At 44.5% G+C, this 21,451-nt stretch overlaps 1 protein-coding gene across 1 annotated transcript in view; it reads left to right on the forward strand.

Annotated features, from left to right (window-relative positions):
• The window catches only part of LOC115473714 (myosin light chain kinase, smooth muscle-like), a 673,403-nt gene that overhangs the window by 226,242 nt on the left and 425,710 nt on the right, over window positions 1–21,451 (forward strand). Inside the window, exons 5-8 of the mRNA XM_030208760.1 lie at window positions 2,649–2,694; window positions 11,820–11,985; window positions 16,679–16,844; window positions 19,205–19,223. Coding sequence (XP_030064620.1) covers window positions 2,649–2,694; window positions 11,820–11,985; window positions 16,679–16,844; window positions 19,205–19,223 — 397 coding nt within the window. The remainder of the gene's footprint in view (window positions 1–2,648; window positions 2,695–11,819; window positions 11,986–16,678; window positions 16,845–19,204; window positions 19,224–21,451) is intronic.

Consider the following 21,451-nt stretch of genomic DNA (forward strand, 5'->3'; position numbering starts at 1 on the left):
ATACCATGATCTGTTCCATGTATGTTATGTTCCATCTATGTTACCATGTATGTATGCACCTTAACGCAAAACCATTTGTAATTCTGTTACCCGGAAATGGCAACCGCCATTACGGCAAATGTAAGCCACATTGAGCCTGCAAATTGTTGGGAAAATGTGAGATACAAATGCTACAAATAAATAAATATAATAATGATTTGAAAATAAAAATAATAAGAACATGGTAAAAAAATAATAAAAATAAAAAGGTGAAGATAAGAATGAAAAGAAGAAAAAAGAGAGAAAAAAAAAGACAAAGAATGTCTAACTGACCTTCCAAAGGTTTATCAGGTGCTTGGATGGTTCTGACATTATGTGATGTTGCAGGCCCTACTACTACTACTACTACTTAACACTTCTAAAGCGCTACTAGGGTTACACAGCGCTGTACAGTTTAACAAAGAAGGACAGTCCCTGCTCAAAGGAGCTTACAATCTAAAGGATGAAATGTCAAGTTGGGGCAGTCTAGATATCCTGAATGGAGGTATAATGGTTATGCGCCCTCTAGAGGTAGTTCAAGTATAGACATTTCATACAGCCCCCTATCTATAAAGGTTGCTCAGTCCTGGTCTAGGGGTATTTGAGAACAGGGTTGAGAACCACTGTAGAGTGTCGGCATGATTTTAATTTTTAGATTTTCTATTCTATCCATGGTGTAGTCAATCGGAAGGTTTTTTTTGCATCTGTTGGAGTCTGAGTTAGTCGTTCCATCAACAGGGAAAATGTTGCAGTGATGAGCTTCTGACATCACTTTTCAGATGTAGCTATTGGGGGAAAATTCACATTGTCTATGAGTGAAAAGAGCAGCAGTTTGCTGGATCTGATGAACTGCAACATGTAGAATAGTCAGACTGAAATTTTCAAGGTGGAGAATAAATGTGAATTGTACAAAATTTAGGGCAGATACAAATTTTCCATTGCAGACTAATATGCATAGTCTATAATGATGTTTCTCCTAGGCAAAATAATTCTAACATTATTATTATTATTAGCATTTGTATAATAATAATAGAATTATTTTGTCTAGGAGAAACATCATTAGACTATGCATATTAGTCTGCAAGGGAAAATTAGTATCTGCCCTAAATTTTGTACAATTCACATTTATTCTCCACCTTGAAAATTTCAGTCTGATTATTCTACATACTTGTATTTTGCTTCTGTATTTTTGGCTTTTTTTATTTTCCAGACACTGCAGGAGCTTAAATCCTAGGATAAAAGGCACTTTCAAAACTGTGCAAGCGCTGTTCATAGCCACTGGGGAGATAGACTCCCAATCATTGTACAGTGGTGGCACCTAGTGGCCAGACTGAGGGCCCATGATTACAAGGTATCCGATGATACCTTTTTTATTGGACTAACTTAATACATTTTTTGATTAGCTTTCGAAGGTAGCCCTTCTTCGTCAGATCAGGAATAAGCAAATTTTGATAAGTAACAGCATATATATGTCACTGAAATACTTTGATGTTTCACTTATATATATGCTGTTACTTATCAAAAATTTTCGTATTTCTGATCTGACGAAGGTTATCAATAGAAATCAAACAAAATAAAACATGGAAAAGAAAATAAGATGATACCTTTTTTATTGGACATAACTTAATACATTTTTTGATTAGCTTTCGAAGGTCGCCCTTCTTCCTCAGATCGGAAATAAGCAAATGTGGTAGCAGGTAGTATATATAAGAGAAACATCAAAGCATTACTTTGACAGTCTGACAGAGTGGGAGGGTGGGGGGTATGCATGGGGACATCAAAGCATTTCATTGATATTCTAACAGAATGGGTGTTGGTAGGTGAGAGGAGGGTACTAAACAGAGAAATAAACAGAGAAATACAGGTTTATGGTTTATAATGAGTTAGAAAACCCAGATCCTTATTAAGTCCTGTTTGTTGGGTGTCAAAATATTCAATCATTCTTATTTCAAAGGTCTGACGACGAAGAAGGGCTACCTTCAAAAGTTTATCAAAAAATGTATTAAGTTAGTCCAATAAAAAAGGTATCATCTTATTTTCTTTTCTGTATTTTATTTTATTCTATTTCTATTGATTGCCTTTAGAAGTGGACTAACACGGCTACCACATCTCTCTACTCAAGGTATCGGAAGAAACCCTGATGCATGATCCCTCCCTCTGGGCAAGGGCTGTCACTGCAATGACCATGTTTTCTAAGGGCACCTTTTACGAAGCAAGGCTACCGATTAGCATGCATTAATAGGCTTCTTTGCATTCAGCACTGCTGCTAATCAGCAGTGCTGCTTTTTAAGAGGAGCCCTAAGTATGTTGTGGGGGGCACTGTTATAAAATGGGAAATATCCAAGGAATTGAAACTGAAGGCTGGTTCTGGGAAAGCTGAAAGCCCAAAGAAGCAGAAAGAAACTCCTGGGCAAATTGATTAAAAATGTGCAGGCAGATTGATTTGCAGGAGCTTAACGTGGTTTTCTTTTCTCTGGTTTTGTTTAGAACTGAAATTTGTAACTTTCCGGGTTTTTTTTCATTATTTTTTAATGCCAATACGGTGGAGTGATCTGTACATGCATTCATGTCAAAAGCAATATAACAGAGAAGAAAACAATATTAATGGAGCATTTATTACATTTTTCCAGATAATTCCCTGAAGAAATATGGGCTGCCATCCAGTAAAACCCTCGGGTAAGAGTCTGATTGGTTTTGGTCTGGTGTGTGTGCAGAAACAGAAGCTTCATTCTCATTACTCGGGAGTGAGACGTGGGATCTTCCTGACTCAGCAGCAGCAAAACCTTCAATTTTTTGTTTAAAAAAAAACTTGCCTTCTTACAATAAATAATCTTTTAGTTAACTGTCATAGACCAGTATTGTGTGAAATTTGAAGGTATGCTAAAAGGTTATGCACAAGAGGATGTCTCCCTAGGAAAAAGCCAAGGATCCCTCAAGCCAGCCTGGATGTCTTTCTTTTTATTTTTCTAGCATGGTTATAAATTCAGGAAGTTGAGCATGTCTAGACTTATAGCCATTCCCATGGCTGTGCAAGTTGCAGAAATGAGGCTGAAGTGTCTTTGGGAGCTCATCCTTCTCTATGAAAATTGCTATCCTTGGTCTTTGGGTTGGAGGGGGAGAGTTATGATTGACAGCCCATTTTTATTGATCCCACTTCTGCCACCATTACTACAATTAGTAACTTCTAGAATGCCATGAATGTATGCTATAGAAAAAATCCCCAAAGGAGAGACAATACAACTTCAAAATCCAAAAATGGTCAATCCTAAAGCAAAAATAGGATCGGATGTCTTAGACCAAATGACTCCAACAACCAATTTATGTTAGAAAAATTATATAGGGGCCTGAAAGAGAGTTCAGTATGGGCTGTACATACAGCTGAGCATATCTTTCAGTGAGTCTAGCTGCCAACATTTAAAATTAAATTATGTGATATCTCACACCTATCTGTAAATCTGTTTTCTAATATAATATTTTTTGCTGTAAGGCATCCAAGACGTACGTCTAGTCAGCGCTGCATACGTCTAGTAGCGCTTTAGAAGTAAGTAGTAGTAGCAATACAAATCCTAGACCCTCTAAAGCACCCCGGGGGCAATCTCCCTCCCGGAGGTACAAATTTGGTCTCTCTTGAAAGAACACAAACTGAATGAAATATGCAGAAAGCACCATAAGTTTTCCAATTTAGTTGCAATTTCACTGTCCATTCCTCCACGTCCGACAGCAATTTCTGTTTCAAGTCCTTCCTCAGGGTCGCCAGTGCCGCCTTCAATTGGGTCTGTTGACTGCAGTTAATTCACAGCGCGGCCGCAAAAATCCTTAATGAATGTGTGCAGCACAGCATAGAAATATAAGACGGTTCCTGTTCCAAGAAGCTTAGTCAGTATACACAGGCTGTTGTGAGAGAGCCATGTTTTAATATTTAAAAGCAGTTTCAGTGGGACGATGAGGGGGAAGAGTTAATTGAGGACAGGGGTCTCGATACTTAATAGAGTAAAGCTTCAAGAAATCAGAGCTATGTGCCCCACTAATTATCTGTATAGTGTCAGCCGCTCCTCTCGGCCGCATAATTGGCTCTCTCCCTTATCCGTGCTGTCTGCTTCCGACTCCACACTCGTCCATGCAGTTCGCTCTCCCTGCCACACAGTTCCGCTAGCAAGGCGGTGCAACACAGTTTAGCTTGCCAGTCTATTCCCACCCCGCCCTCTTCAGCAAGGCCTCAAAACAGTTCAACTTAGTTAGGCTTTAAACCCAGTTCTGCTAGCCAGGCTTCAAACACAGTTCGGCTAGCCAGACTTTAAACACAGTTCTGCTAGCCAGGCTTCAAACACAGTTCGGCTAGCCCGGCCTTCCAACACAGTTCAGCTAGTCAGGCTTTGAACACAGCTCTGCTAGCCAGGCTTCAAACACAGTTCGGCTAGCCAGGCTTCCCCACCCCGCCCTCTTCAGCAAGGCCTCAAAACAGTTCAACTTATCTAGGCTTTAAACCCAGTTCTGCTAGCCAGGCTTCAAACACAGTTCGGCTAGCCAGGCTTTCCAACAACGCCCTCTTCAGCAAGGCCTCAAAACCGTTCAGCTTAGCTAGGCTTTTTTCCCCAGCACAGCTTAGCCAGGCTTTTAAAGATCCACCACCCTCACTTGTCAACACTTTACCTCTTGACAACCTCCCGCTGGATCTCTCCTGACTATTATTCTTCTCTGATACTTTTGGGCTCCTCTAGAAGTCACTCTTCTTCCCCAGCCACTTCCTCTCCCACCTCCATTTCCTCTTCCACACCTTCTCCTCCTACCTGCTCCAACTCCTCCCATTCCATCCCCTCATTCTCCACCCCCTCCCTCAGGGGTTCCACCCTCTCCTCAGCTGATTCCATCTCCCAATCAGCCCCCTCTCCTTTCCTCTCCTGCAGCTCAGGTACTCGTTTGTCCTCCTCTCTCCTATTCTTCCAGGCAGTCTGAAATCTGTGTTCTCTACGCTCCTGCCTCCGCCCCTCCCGCAATGCATTCTGGGATCTGTAGTTTTTCCACTCTGGCTTTTCTCTCTTCCCCCCTGCATTCTGGGCTCTGTGGCTTCTCTGCTTCTCACAATAGCCAGAGGTCAATAAAAGCAACTTTATTCAGCACCACACGAGTGTATGACCCGACACGGGGCTGTGTTTCGACAGAACAACCGTCTGCTTCAGGGGTCGGATACTTACTGTTGAAAATCACAGAATAGTACAGTTGATCAATAAGCCGCTATCATATGAAACAACACTTAACTGCAGTGATTTTTCAACACTAAGTGTCAGACCCCTGAAGCAGACGGTTGTTCTGTCGAAACATGGCCCCGTGTCGGGTCGTATACTTGTGTGGTGCTGAATAGCTTTTATCGACCTCTGGCTGGGAAGAATTTTTTGTCCACCCCTACTTCTTGGATTTCCGTTGGATTATACATATAGGGTGTTTTCTACCTTGACTTTTGGGTTTTGTTTGGGCACTAATTATCTGTCCCAGACAGTTTGGCAGGTTGCAGGTGCCCTCACCAGCTATGAAGACTGGAGGGAAGCATCTGACTTACCCCCCTGCATCACTTCTTCAGCAGGCAGAGGTTGTTGCAAAAGTGGCAGATTCTTTTCCTCTCCCACACACTTGGAACAAGTGTGCTGCCTCTAGGGCAGTTCAGATCCCTATAGAGTCCATTGGATTGGAGACCCAAATCAGAGTTTCCAGCAGTCCACTGTTATGGTCTGGGACATATAATTGGCTGGTCACTGGCCTTTTTCATGTCTGTCACAATCAATTGATCGCACGTTTGATCTCTGCCCCCAATCCTGTAGTTCAATTTCGCAGCAAACCTTAAAGGGAAAAACAAAGAACAAATTAATCCCCAGAATAATTTGTTTTCAATTTTTGTGAACGTTATTTCTTGTGGGTATTCTTCTGAAAAGAATGGTCAAGTAAAGTAATTTATGCAAAGCCCCATTTTAGACAGAAGATAGAAATCAGAATTGACACATCTAGTTCAGGGGATGTACAAATATTTTAGAAAACAATCTGCCAGCTATAACGGGCCACTTGGTCGTGTCACCACAATGAAGCCTTACTATGACTCTCGAGCTTCCTTGCAGTAGCTGGACTGCAGGAAACAGCAAACCTAAAATATTTATTTATTTTTACCCCGCGCCTTCCCACTCATGGCAGGCTCAATGTGGCTTACATATTGTATACAGGTACTTATTTGTACATGGGGCAATGGAGGGTTAAGTGACTTGCCCAGAGTCACAAGTAGCTGCCTGTGCCTGAAGTGGGAATTGAACTCAGTTCCCCAGGACCAAAGTCCACCACCCTAACCACTAGGCCACTCCTCCACTGTTGCTACTATTTGAGATTCTACATGGAATGTTGCTATTCCAATAGCAACATTCCATGTAGAAGTCGGCCCTTGCAGATCACCAATGTGGCCGCGCAGGCTTCTGCTTCTGTGAGTCTGACGTCCAGGACGTCAGACTCACAGAAACAGAAGCCTGCGCAGCCTTCTACATGGAATGTTGCTAGTGGAATATCAACATTCCATGTAGAATCTCCAATAGTAGCAACATTCCATGTAGAATATCCAATAGTATCTATTTTTTTTTTTGTTTTGTTACATTTGTACCCCACGCTTTCCCACTCATGGCAGGCTCAATGTGGCTTACATGGGGCAATGGAGGGTTAAGTGACTTGCCCAGAGTCACAAGGAGCTGCCTGTGCCAGGAATCAAACTCAGTTCCCCAGGACCAAAGTCCACCACTCTAACCACTAGGCCACTCCTCCACTGTTGCTATTTGCGATTCTACATGGAATGTTACTATTCCAACATTCCATGTAGAAGTCGGCCCTTGCAGATCACCATGTGGCCGCGCAGGCTTCTGCTTCTGTGAGTCTGACGTCCTGCACGTACGTGCAGGACGTCAGACTCACAGACACAGAAGCCTGCGCAGCCTTCTACATGGAATGTTGCTAGTGGAATAGCAACATTCCATGTAGAATCTCAAATAGTAGCAACAGTGGAGGAGTGGCCTAGTGGTTAGGGTGGTGGACTTTGGTCCTGAGGAACTGAGTTTGATTCCTACTTCAGGCACAGGCAGCTCCTTGTGACTTTGGGCAAGTCACTTAACCCTCCACTGCTCCATGTAAGCTGCATTGAGCCTGCCATGAGTGGGAAAGTGCAGGGTACAAATGTAATAAAAAAAAAAAAATCCTGGGCCTTCCCCACAGACTGACTCTTGGGCTTCCAAGGAGTGACTATTGGACTGGGTTCCCTTTCCTTCCAGGGTCATTCCGCGTTTCCAGCCTCCCTTGGGGTTCTGACCTTGGATGGGTGAGAAGAGGAGTCAAATCTGCTACTGTTTGTTCTGTTGGAGCTTGGTCTCCGAGCCATTGCACAACGTAGAGGCTTTTGTAAAATACATGCAGGAGTGTACATGCAGGGCCGCCGAGGAGGGGAACAGAGGGGGCAAAATTCCCCAGGCCCGGTTTCATGTTCTGTCTCGCTCTCCTGCTCCTCACAGGACCTGGGTGATCGCATCCCGACGGGAGCAAAAGAGAGAAAACTCTGACACGGGCACCCTTTGGAGGCTGAGGAGGAGCAGACACAGCAGGGCTTCAGGCTTAGGCCTTTGGTTTGGCTAGCAGGTGTCCCCCCAGGCCCCCTCAGCAGAAGAGGTCTTCCTCCAGTGCTGCTCTTCATGCTGCCGCATTGCCTGCCAAGCGGCTGCTTTTCCCCTCAGGCCGCACATGCTCGGTTTTGAAACCGAGCGTGTGCGACGTGAGAGAAAAAGCAGCCACAGGGGCAGGGCAGACAAATGCGGTGGAGTAAAGAGCAGCGCTGGAGGGGCCTCGGGATCCCTGCCAGCCAAGGTATTTGGAGTTGGGGGGGGGGCAGTGGTGGCGATCCTGGGGTTGGTTGCGGCCCTGCCTCGGACTCAGCGGCGGTGGTGGCCCTGCCCTGGACCTGGCTTAGTCTCTCAGCGGCTCTGTGTACATGAATTTGCATATATGAGCAGCAGTAGCGACCATTTCACAAAGGTGCACGTTGAAAAAAATGTAACAATTTTTAGGGGTACAGCATCTAATATATTTATATTGGACTGAACTGAGGGCGGAACCGGTGTTAGCGATGCTAGAAGGCCTGGCTGACACAGCATCCACTCACTCCAGTCTCTGTCTCACACAGCAAGGGTTGCTTCAAGCTGTGAAGGGTTTACTGCAACTTGGCTAGTCAATCGGTGTAATTTCCAACAACTGTTTTCAATCCCTTGTATATTCCAGTAAAATACTTAAAAAGTGAGAAATAGCATTTAAAATTCCTGTACAATCTTCTTCCTTATTCTCCTTATATATTTATAGTCTCAAGGTTTTGGTGGTATCTTTCAGAGGGAAGGTCCGGAGGATTGAGATGTCTTTACCTTAGACACAGTTCTACATATCTAGCTTGATTACTTACCACCTTTTGCCCCTCTCCCTTCTTTCTGCTCCTCGCAATTAGTGTTGGAGGACAGGTTCTCCATACTTGTGCTCCAGGGAAGTAGTCTAGCAGCTTGGTAAGCTCTGAGGCTGGTTACCCACTCCTCTAGGTCAGTGGCTGTTATTCCTAGACTGTGTTTTCCCCTAATAAAGAGCCTGCTGCAGCTTGGAGGTTAATAATGAAGGTTAGCCCTCTGGCATGATTCTGGTGCAATGACTCAAGGCTAAGGACTCTCCCCTGGGCTGGGTATTTATATTTATATTTATATTTGTCTTCCTACCAAGAAGGAGGATACAGCCCCCTGTTCTGGAAACTGGGTTAGAAAAAGGTCAAATTGTTCCTCTTCCCGGTAGAATGCTGAAGGTTTCATGGCGGTTGGTTCCGTACCAAAACCTTGAATTTCCAAACCCCCAGAGCGGATTGTGACGACACTAATCATTGTATTTTGAGCAATCGCTCATGCAACTAGTGTTGATTTGTTGAATTGACCCGAGTCAGGCGTTGTTTTACACCGAAACACGGCCTGCGGCAGTTCACATATAAACCAGGTTTGTACCATTCTTCAGAGCCCTTTGTGCTTCTTTCTTAGTGCTGCCGTCATGTCAACCTACACATACAAACCACTAATTGTCAACAAAGGTCATAATCCTTATTTATTTTCTGTGTGGAAAGGACATAAGCAATGTGCTCCCCTTTACTCCCTCCTGTATACTTTAGACAAACATAGAAGAGAGCACCGTAAATCTCAACATTGTTGGGTCATACACATGCATTCCCTTTATGAAGTACACCTGCTCAAACCACGCTGCCAACTTGCCCCCTTTATATTTAATGTTTAATCTTGTTATTGACTTTTAAATAATAGCATAACCACTAGGACTCACCAATTCCCATTATAAATTCCAAACCATAAAATATATGAACAAAATAAAGAAATATTGTCTTACAAATCCAGATACTCTGTACATGAAAACATATTAATCCATACAATAAGACAAATTGACAGAGCAATACCACAGCAAAAATAACCTGTCCTTATCCTAAGATTCCCATAACATATACAAAATTCAAACATCTTAGAATTGATGTGTTATCCAAGAACTAAACTCAAGAGCACTGACTGCTAACCATGTAGCCCCTCCCCCTTTCCCCTCCCACAACCCCAAGACTACCTCCCATTCTTCCATGATGACCCATCCCTCCCTTCCAATAGTCCCACCCCTTCCCCCCTTTCTAGATCGGTACCTACTCAAATTCTTTAAAGGATTATATCGAAATGTGATTCAATAGAAGACTACGAACTCTCGTGGATAAAGACATTATATATGGCTCCCAAATGATGAGGATTTACATGTGCAAATACCAACTTTCTGGACTCAGGTTTTATTCATATAAATCACAATTAGGGCTTCAAAAATAAGAGCCATAGTTGTTTGAATTTGCATATACATTATATCTATCTATCTATCTATCTATCTATCTATCTATCTATCTATCTATCTATCTATCTATCTATATAGTATATTGATAGCCAGTGTGTTTTTTTCTAGCAAAAAAGGTGCCGGTACTCAAATGCCAGATCACCCTTCAGGGGTGGGGTGATCACTGAGGGACCCATCCCCCATCCCACAACAGCCAGGCCCCCTACAACCAGTCACAGAATTTATGTCAAGGCAGAATTGGTGTGTAGAGTCTCAGCTCTTTCATTAAAACTTGGGAACCATGAGTCAATTTTAACAGACAATGGAAAAGGTGCCGGTACTCGGTACCCCCTCAAAAAATGCCCTGCTAATAAGAGAGCCCCACGAGACGGATCCATTGCTCAGTTTAATGATTGATAACCAAACCTGTCACATCACTTTTGGGTTCATCTGGAGACTTTTTTCAATGCATTATCACATCTACCTTAATGTGCAACTCGAAGAAAAGTACAACATTGAATTCTGCCACTGTGCCTTACAGATACTCCCAACCTTGGATAAAAGAAATTATTCTAAGATTCTAAGCTCCTCAAAGGCAAGAACTGCCAAAATATTGTTCACATCTCATTGCATTTGCTGTGTGGTTCAGTAAAGTCTGTATTGTACTTAATCTCTCGTACGGTAAATGTGTATGTTTTCTGCATTCTGCTGCATGATGGGATTGTTTTGATATCCAGTAAATGATTCAAAGCCTATATAATAAAAGGCACCTCCAACATTCTGAAGCTGACTGCATGGCTGAGGCATTCCTGCTCTCTGTATCCATCTCCTGAATTGACATCACGTACTTCCGGGTTCGTCACACACAGAAGTGACCAACCACATGAGGTTTCTCGGCTTCAGAATGTTGGAGGTGCATCTATTAAATAGGATTGGTCAGTTCCTTGAAGCACAGCCAGAGCTCAGCGTCCTGCACAGTAACACTCAGACACCAGAGAGAGAGTGGGGGGGCCTGACACCAAAGAGAGGAAGGGAGGGGGGACCTGACACCAGAGAGGGGGGGAGGTATCTCTGTCACACACACACTCTCTCTCTCTCACAGTCAATGTCTTTCTCTCTCTCACACACTCTATGTCTCACACGGTATCACATTCACTCTCTATGTGTCACACAGTCACTCACAAACTCTCTTGGTCTCATACACTCAGTCTCACAGAGAGTCTGTGTCTCACACACTCTCTCTCTCTCTTGCACACACTGTGTGTGAAACTCACTGTCTCTCATACTGTGTCTCACATACGCACTTGCACAAACTCTCATTCTCACACACACTCTCTCTCTCATAGACACACTCGCACCCAGACTCACTCTCTCTCTCTCTCATAGTAACATAGTAAATGACAGCAGAAAAAGACCTGCATGGTCCACCCAGTCTGCCCAACAAGACAAACTCATATGTGCTACTTTTTGTGTATACCCTACTTTGATTTGTACCTGTCCTCTTCAGGGCAAGACCGTATAAGTCTGTCCAGCACTATCCCCGCCTCCCACCACCAGCTGGCTCTGCCACCCAGTCTCAGCTAAGCTCCTTAGGATCCATTCCTTCTGAATAGGATTCCTTTATGGTTATCCCACGCGTGTTTGAATTCTGTTACCGTTTTCATTTCCACCACCTCCCGCGGGAGGGCATTCCACACACACACACACACACACACACACACACACTCGCATAGTCACTCTCTCTCACACACAGTCACTCTCACGTACACTCTCTCAAACATACACACTCTGAGGAAAACGTTGCTAGTGCCCGTTTCGTTTGTGTCAGAAACGGGCCTTTTTTATAAGTAATACTATGAAATCAGCATTTTGTACTTTGTCTGAACTGTGTGTTTCAGGGGTCGGTTTGCCACCTCACCAGTGGAGAATCGGCCAAGCATCTGGGGAGAGAGCCCGCCAAAGTTTGTCACAAAACCCAACAGAGCCATTGTGAAACAAGGCCAGACTGGAAGATTCTCCTGCAAAATCACAGGTCGACCCACACCTCAGGTTACTTGGCTTAAGGTAATTCTTTCAAACAGAATACAAGTGGGACATTGTCCTCCATTGCAAATTATGTTATCATAGACAAAGGTTAGGTCTATACTATTGTACCAATAGAAGAAACAACACGAACTCAGATGTTTAACAGCAATGAAGTATGCATGTCTACTCAGAAAGTACTTTAAAAATGACAGTTTCATCAAAGTGCACACAATTCACCCTGTTACTGTAAAATGTGACTTCTGAAATTTCTTAGAAGATCTACTTCTGCAAATCACATTTTCTCTATGCCGTGTTTAAGATTAAAAGAGTTAGGGGCTCATTTTCAAAGCACTTTGACTTACAAAGTTCCATAGGTTACTGTGGGGATCATTTTCGAAAGAGAAAAACGTCCAAATACTGTCAGACTGTAATGGCCTAAAATACAAATTTTTATTTTTTTTTTGTTACATTTGTACCCCGCGCTTTCCCACTCATGGCAGGCTCAATGCGGCTTACATGGGGCAATGGAGGGTTAAGTGACTTGCCCAGTGTCACAAGGAGCTGCCTGTGCCTGAAGTGGGAATTGAACTCAGTTCCTCAGGACCAAAGTCCACCACCCTAACCACTAGGCCACTCCTCCACTGTTGCTACTATTTGAGATTCTACATGGAATGTTGCTATTCCACTAGCAACATTCCATGTAGAAGTTGGCCCTTACAGATCACCAATGTGGCCGCACAGGCTTCTGCTTCTGTGAGTCTGATGGACGTCAGACTCACAGAAACACGTGCCGGCTCAGCGACGGGAAAGCGGCGATGATGTCAAAAAAGGGGGTTTTGATTATACCGATTTGGCCGCTTTTGAGAGATTGCCGGCCATCTCCCGATTTGTGTCGGAAGATCGCCGGCGATCCCTTTCGAAAATAAGCCTGATAGGCACTCAACTGTGGAATGCCTTACCCAAATCAGTAAAATCTACCCAGAACTACCTAAACGTCAGGAAATTATTGAAATCAGTACTGTTTCAGAAGGCTTATTCTCCTGGTTCAACATAATCTGAATTAACCCTTACTATTAATATGATCCAAGGACACTAATTACACGTTATTATCTTTTACTTATTGCTGTTTAATTGTTATTTCCTATCTTACTCTCAATTTGCATAATTGTACTTCTTATACTGTAGCTTTACTACAGTTTTATGTAAGCCACTTTGAGCCTGCAATCAGTGGGAAAATGTGGGATACAAATGAAATAAATAAAGCACAATTTGGATGGATTTCTTCTCAAAATGTCCAAATCAGTATTTTTGAAACCTGTTTTGCAGACGTCTATGTATGCAATTTGTCTACAGTGCATCCAAATCAAAAGGGGACGCGTTGGGAATGTTTCAAAGGTGGGATTAGGGTGGGCTTAATGTAACCAGAATCAAAATATTTCTTTATATTGAAAAAATAAAAAATTCACCCAGCCCTAGGAGCTCTGGAGAGGGGCCCTGGGTTTGAGTTTGCGATGGGGGGGCGGGTCCGCCATGGGATCACGCTTCCGGCATGAACCGCAGGTTTCCGGGCCGTCACTGGGGAGAAGGAAGCTAGGCATGGCTGGGAGGAAAAGCCCCGGGTTTCCTGAGGGCTGCTGGGGCCCAGGAATCACGGTTTCTGTGGGGCCAACGTTGGGAAAGCATCGTGACATCATTAATGATGTCAATTGCGCATGCGTGCTTAGGAAAATGGCCCGAGGACTCCGGTGGTGACCGGAGCCTCGGGAACGCTTTGCCACCAATGATGTTAATGAAATTAAAGAGGGGAGAACTTGTTTTGACCCAGAAAAGGGTCTAATTGATAAAATATATATGCGGCCGAAATTGTGGCATAATTGTAATCGTGCATATGCAAACGCATGCACGTATGGCGCATTTTGAATTAAGTTTAGCCTAGTGTTTGCTGGGAGAAGCAGGGGGGCTATTGTGGGTTTGTTGGTAGGCAAGGTAACCTTAAAACGGCACAAAACGTAGCGCAGGCGCAGTGAGGTTTAAAGAGACCTGCACTGACACCTACAATTTAAAAGTATTAAAAATACATTTTAAAAATTTGTGCAAGATTTTAATGGTAGCATTCAGGTGTGGGAAGCATATATACGTGTGCTATAGGTTTATTTGAGCTCAGGCTTTATGCAAATTAGTCAGTTTCCAGGACGTTCGAGTATTTGGGGGTCAGAGTTTTACATGGTAAATGTTAGGGCATGGCTCCGACATGAATTGTGCCGCAGTAACAGTGGGGACGAGGACAGATCCCATGGAGACGGAGTGGGGATGGGGACCGAGCCCGTGGAGGACGGGGACAAACTTTGTCCCCGTATCACTTTCTACTTTGAAGCCTGTTACTGAACTGGACTGTTATTTATATTTTTCTTTGATGCAGATGACAATATATTTATTTTTTGGAAGCAAACATGCTGGCCACAGCTGGCAAAATTTGCACGGGGGATCCTGTACATCCTGCTACCAGCACATCTTCTAAGACGACATCTTCTTTTGCAGGAAGGACCAGGGCCGCCGAGAGACTGGGCTGGGCCCGGGGCAAGGCCGCCCCTTGGGCCCTCGCCACCCCCACAGAGGTCGCCGCCGCTCCCCCCTCCACCCCCCCCCCCCGATGTCGCCGCTGCTCCCCCCCTCTGTCCAACTCCGGGCCGGGCCCCCTGCATTGAAATCGCAGTCTCACCTCCGTGAAAGTAGCCCTGCAGGCAGCAGAACTCCTCCCTTCGGCCCTCCTTCCCTCCTTGTGTCCCGCCTTTGCGGAAGTTACATCAGACGAGGGCGGGACACAGGGAGGGAAGGAGGGCCGAAGGGAGGAGTTCTGCTGCCTGCAGCACTGCTTTCACAGAGGTGAGACTGCGATTTCAATGCAGGGGGCAGACGGTCGACGACGGAGGGCGGGTGGGACTGTGGCGCCGGGCCCCCCTTGGAGGCCCGGGTAATTTTGTCCCCCCTGCCCTCCCCCCTCGGCGGCTATGGGAAGGACTGTGGAAGACAGGGGGGAGCTAGACTGAATCCTGAGATTGTTGATGACTTCTTATTCGTCCACAGATTAAAAAATCATAACAGTTCTTCATAGGGCATATTTCTTCCCTCTAGGGCATAAAGAACAGGTTGTATTTTGTACCCCTGGACAATTTAACAGGGTGGATTAGGATTTCTTGGGGTAGTAGAAGTCAGTTATTGTTGGGGTTGGAAGGGTAGAGGGTGGTGGTGAGGAGGGTTATTATAGCTGCTTGTTGTTATTATTGTTTTCTATTTATAATTTATACACAACAGTTGCACAGCATATTGTTCCTTTTTTTTACTTTAATAAAAAGATTTAAATATAAAATCATAAGTGTTCGGGGCTTCTGCAGATGAGAACAGAGCCTATGGGGATGGGGGCGGGGATAGAACCTGCGGGGACAGAGACAGGGCCTATGGGGATGGGACAGTGATAGAGAATGGGGCCTGCGAGGACGGGGTGGGGATGGAGACAGAACCCACGTTGACGGGGCGGGGACAAATTTTGCCCCCCATGTCATTCTCTAGTTCTGTGTTTAACTTTGTTGTGTTCTTAGAAGGAATGTGTATGGTGCGGGGAGGGAGAGAGGCCGGGGCGACCCAACATAAAATCAATACCACCAAAAAGTGCGGCTTTTATTTGATATTTGAACAGCTTTATGCAAGCTTTCATTTTAATGTTGGCTCTCTTCTGAGAAAGGGAAGGTTTATGACCACCTCAGTCAACTGCTAGTCTAGAAAACAGTAGATTTTCCTTCTATAAAGAGGCAGACTTAGCAATGATGAAAAAAAATCCCGTATAATGCTGGTAATACTTGAGCTAATGGTAGGATACCTGCCCCCTCCCCACTCCTGAGAATGCAGATTCTAGTACTCTGTATACTGAGAGGCCTTTGCAGTGGCGTAGCAGGGGAGGCTGCCACCCGGGGCGGGGCGGTTCGCCGTTGCACCCCCCCCCCCCCGGGTGCAGCACGATGACACCCCCCTCCCAGCTCCCGCACCCGACCTTTAAAAAGAATATCGGGAGGCGAGGCGCAGCGCCTCGCGCCTGCCCTGCACGTAAAAGAAATGTGGACCGTCGGGCCTTCTCTCGCTCTGTCCCGCCCTTGCGGAAATAGGAAGTTGCGTCAGCGGAGGGCGGGACAGATAGAGCGAGGGAAGACCCGACGGTCCACATTTCTTTTACGTGCAGGGCAGGCGCGAGGCGCTGCGCCTCGCCTCCCGATATTCTTTTTAAAGGTAGGGTGCGGGAGCTGGTGGGGGGATGTCGATTTGCCGAGGGGGGGGGGAGCTGGCAGGGAGCACCCCCCCTGAGCTGACACCCGGGGCTGACCGCCCCTCCCGCCCCCCCCCCCCCCATTGCTACGCCACTGGGCCTTTGAACTAAAAGCTGCTACAGTGTTAGTGTATCTGGATATCCTGTCATGGGATCTGCCATTGATTATATTCTACTGAAACTGATATAAATGAAGAATTGCAGTTTATCAAAGGGTAACAGGAAAAGGAAAGGGGAAGGGATTTGATGCACCACCTTTCTGGCGGTTTTCCTTTATTATGTGGGTTAAGTGACTTTTCCAAGGTTACAAGGAGCTGCCGTGGGACTCGAATCTGGTCCCTTGGTTTTCAGGCAACTGTATTAACCATTGGGCTACTCCTCCTCCAGGGTTTTATCTCTAATTATGTTTTTCTTTAGGGTGACATACAGTTACAACCAAATGAACATTTCCGAACGTTTGAGAAGTCGGGCATTCATGTCCTGGAAATCCAAGATGTCCGACCCGATGATGCTGGGACCTACACATGCTCACTGCAGAACAGTGCTGGGAAAATCTCTGTGTCTGCAGAGCTCACCGTTCAAGGTAGAGAGAGAAAAAAAAAGAATTCAGAAATCAATCAATCAGTCAGTAGCTGAAATTGTTCATTGGAAAAATATTGGCATATTTAGGGGCCCTTTTAATAAAGAGCATTAAGAACTTAACACATGGTTAACACGTGACCACATTAAGGGGGTGCCTGTTCCACATGTTGGAAACCACACATTATCAAATTTTTCAGAATTTTTCCATCAGGGAGCATAGCATGGGTGGGGAGTGAATGTGGAAGCAGTAGCCAGCTAGCATGTTGCACTTAGCATGCAGTAACTGGTTAACGCAGAGTTAACGTTGGACCGTTATGAAAGTACAAACATGCTTTTGGCTGCTATGAGAGAAGTAGTGTTCACTGTAAGGACAAGAGATCTGCATAGTTTTCTCTGGCTAGATCCATTTAAATATTGTCCTCATTTTAAAATGTCTATGAAAATATAATAAATAGTGTTTAGTTAACTGTTGGCAATTAAGTGGCCTATGAGCTGGTTTATTTGGCTGCTGAACACTCTTAATCCAACCTATAGTCCCACTTGTTTATAGTAGGAGGTTGCATTACCAAACATCAGTGCCTCTGCAGTAACCTACTACTACTTATGATTTCTAAAGCGCTACTAGACGTACGCAGCACTGTACACTTGAACATGAAGAGACAGTCCCTGCTCGACAGAGCTTACAATCTAATTAGGATAGACAAACAGGACAAATAAGAGATAAGGACAAAGAGTAGCAAGATTCCGGAATCCCAAAGAGTAACAAAATTCTGTGCAGAATCCCAGAGTAGCAAGATTCCGGAATTCCAAAGACTACTACTGCTTATCATTTCTATAGCGCTACTAGACATAAGCAGCGCTGTACACTTAAACATAAAGAGACAGTCCCTGCTCGACAGAGCTTACAATCTAATTAGGACAGACAAACAGGACAAATAAGAGATAAGGGAATATTAAAGTGAGGAAGATAAAATAAGGGTTCTGAACAAGTGAAAAAGGGTTAGGAGTTAAAAGCAGCATCAAAAAGGGGGGCTTTTAGCTTAGATTTGAAGACGGCCAGAGATGAAGCTTGATGTACCGGCTCAGGAAGTCTATTCCAGGCATATGGTGCAGCAAGATAAAAGGAACGGAGTCTGGAGTTAGCGGTGGAGGAGAAGGGTGCAGATAAGAGAGATTTACCCAGTGAACGGAGATCCCGGTGGGGGGGGGGGAGTGTTGCAGCGCCCCCCCCCCCCCCGGCGAAATGACATCCCCCCGGGTGCACGCCGCTGGGGGGGGGGGTGCCGCAGCGCGCGCTTGTGGGCTCCGAGTGCGGACACCCGGGGCAGCGCCCCGCCCCCCCCCCCGGGTACATGCCGCTGGGGGGGGGGGGTGCCGCAGCGCGCGCCTGCTGCGAGTTTACTAATTTTGCTCGTTCGCTGCAGTTCCCTCTGCCCCGGAACAGGAAGTAACCTGTTCCGGGGCAGAGGGAGCTGCAGCGAACGAGAGAAGTTAGTGAACTCTCGCAGCAGGCGCACGCCGCGGCACCCCCCAGCGGCGTGCACCCGGGGCGGACCGCCCCCACCGCCCCCCCCCCCCCTTGGTACGCCACTGCAGATGCCTCTCCTGCCTGTTTAAACCATGCTGAATAGCGACTCCAATGTGTTTTTCTTGTTATTTCATAAATTTCATTGTGATGTCATATTTATCAAAACGTAGGCACCCAGTTCTTTCCCGAGTCCCTTTGAGCATGATGGAACTGCACTCATCTGGATACCAATCCCCATATCTCTACTGACCCTTTGCCCCTGCTCTCTTCTGTGAGCATTGTAACCATTCCTTTTTTGGCATTTTTAATTTTTTGACTCTTCCTTCCCCTGCGTTATGACTGCTGTAAACAGCTTAGATATCTCCTTTATAGACAGTATATCAAACAGATTGGAAGTTGAACTTGTACGTTGCCTTGTACCTGCAGTGGCAATATAATTATCAGATAGAAGGTTGCTATGTACTAATTTTCAAAGAGAAGTTATTACTCCCTTATAAGAAATATTTCTACCTCAATAATGTGACATAATAAGACTATTTGAAATGCACGAGTCAAGAAGCACCATTTTAAGGGTGACAGTTCTCTGGAGCTATATGTGACCGTCTCATGGAAAACCCCAGAGAGGATCATATATATATATATATAATATTCTTTAATCTTCACTTGAGCTCCTTCTGGAACTCATAGTCGCATGTAGTATCAGCTGATGTATCCTCCCATGTTTGACTTTTGCACAGTTACAATATCTTTTTTCTTTAAAAGTTAAAATAAAATAATAACTTCATGATAAGGTTTAACTCTTTGCTCTGTGTTTTATTTTTCTGTTGATCTAGGTGCAGAAAAGACAGACAGGTAGGTTCCTCTCACTTGGTATTTTCATCCAATGCGTGTTATTTTTAAAGGATAAATGTGATAGATAAAATGCATTTTGACTTTAGTATCTATGGAACAACACAAAGGAATTTACCGCTATAAACACACCAAACCTAAACCTTCCAATCTCAGAAACGCTAAAAATCCTTGGAGTCACTATCGACCGCCACCTAACACTCGAAACTCATGCAAACAACACAACTAAAAAGATGTTTTATTGCATGTGGAAATTGAAAAGGATAAGACCATTCTTCCCAAGATCCGTCTTTCGCAGCCTAGTGCAATCCCTCGTACTCAGCCATCTGGATTACTGCAACTCACTATACGCAGGTTGCAAAGAGCAAACACTGAGGAAACTTCAAACAGCCCAAAATACGGCAGCCAGACTCATCTTCGGAAAACCAAAATATGAAAGTGCAAAACCATTACGAGAGAAACTGCACTGGCTTCCACTCAAGGAACGCGTCACTTTTAAAGTATGCACATTAGTTCACAAAATTATCCACGGCGAAGCCCCAGCCTACATGTCTGAGCTAATAGACTTACCACCCAGAAACGCCAAAAGATCATCCCGAACCTTCCTCAACCTCCACTTCCCCAATTGCAAGGGCTTGAAATACAAGACGCTACACGCGTCAACCTTTTCTCACATGAGCACGCCGTTTTGGAATACACTGCCGCGCAACTTAAGAATGATCCACGAACAAGCTTCCTTCCGCAGATTATTGAAGACCCATCTTTTTGAAAAAATTTACGGAAAGAGCCAAAACACATAAAGTCCACACTTACTGTTCATTAATGCATCATACATCCACTTCTGAACTCTCATCCCCCGTAATCTCACATCACTCATACCTTTACTCACAGAAATAGGTATACCATATGTTTTTATGCCTTAATATTGCCCTCTAAGCTCCCATTGTCTCCTTCCGATGTTTCAATGTTTGTGTTCCATTGATACATTCCTTAACGATACTTCGATTGTCTCGCATAACTCTGCACAATGTAATCCATAACCAATTTGTAACAAATTGTATTTCCATCATTCATTTCATATTGTAAGCCACACTGAGCCCGCAAAAAGGTGGGAAAATGTGGGATACAAATGAAATAAATAAATAAATGTCACAGTATCAGCTCCATTTTAGGTAGAACATAGAAATCGGAAATGACACATGCAGGTTAGGACAACTGTTCCCTCTAAGCTGGGCAGGTGTCCTCCAACTGTATTGCAATGTTAAGAACATGTTGCTATACTAGGACAGACCAAAGGTCCATCAAGCCCAGCATCCTGTTTCCAACAATGGCCAATCCAAGTACCTGGCAAGATCCCAAACCAGTACAATACAGTTTATGTTGCTTATCGTAGAGATAAGCAGTGGATTTTCCCTAAGTCCATCTTCATAATGGCTTATGGACTTTTCTTTTAAGAAAAGTCTTTTAAGAAACTATCCAAATCTTTTTAAAACCCCGCTAAGCTAACTGCTTTTCCCACATTCTCTGGCAGCGAATTCCAGAGTTTAATTACATGTTCAGTGAATGAATATTTTCTCCGATTTGTTTTGAATTTACTACTTTGTAACTTCGTTGCATGCCCCCTGGCCCTAGTATTTTTGAAAAGAGTAAACAAAGCGATTCACCTCTACCCGTTCTGCTGCGCTCATTATTTTATAGACCCCTATCATATCTTCCCTCAGCTGTCTTTTCTCTGAGCTGAAGAGCTCTAGCCACTTTAACCTTTCCTAATAGGGAAGTTCTCCCATTCCATTTATTGTTTTCGTCACCTTTCTCTGTACCTTTTCTAATTCCACTATATCTTTCTTGAGATGCAGTGACCAGAATTCCACACAATATTCGAGGTGCGGTCGCATTATAGAGCGATACAAAGGCATTATAACATCCTCATTTTTGTTTTCCATTCCTTTCCTAATAATACCTAACATTCTATTTGCTTTCTTAGCCTCTGCTGCACACTGAGCAAAGGGTTTCAACATATCATCAATGATGACGCCTTGATCCCTTTCCTGGTCAGTGACTCCTAATGTGGAACCTTGCATCACGTACTTATAGTTTGGGTTCCTCTTTCCCACATGCATCACTTTGCACTTGCTCACATTTAAACGTCATCTGCCATTTGGATACCCAGTCTTGTAAGGTCCTTTTGTAAGTTTTTACAATCATCTTGCGATTTAACAACTTTGAATAAC

Source organism: Microcaecilia unicolor, chromosome 7 (assembly GCF_901765095.1).
Source record: "Microcaecilia unicolor chromosome 7, aMicUni1.1, whole genome shotgun sequence".
NCBI lineage: Eukaryota > Metazoa > Chordata > Amphibia > Gymnophiona > Siphonopidae > Microcaecilia > Microcaecilia unicolor.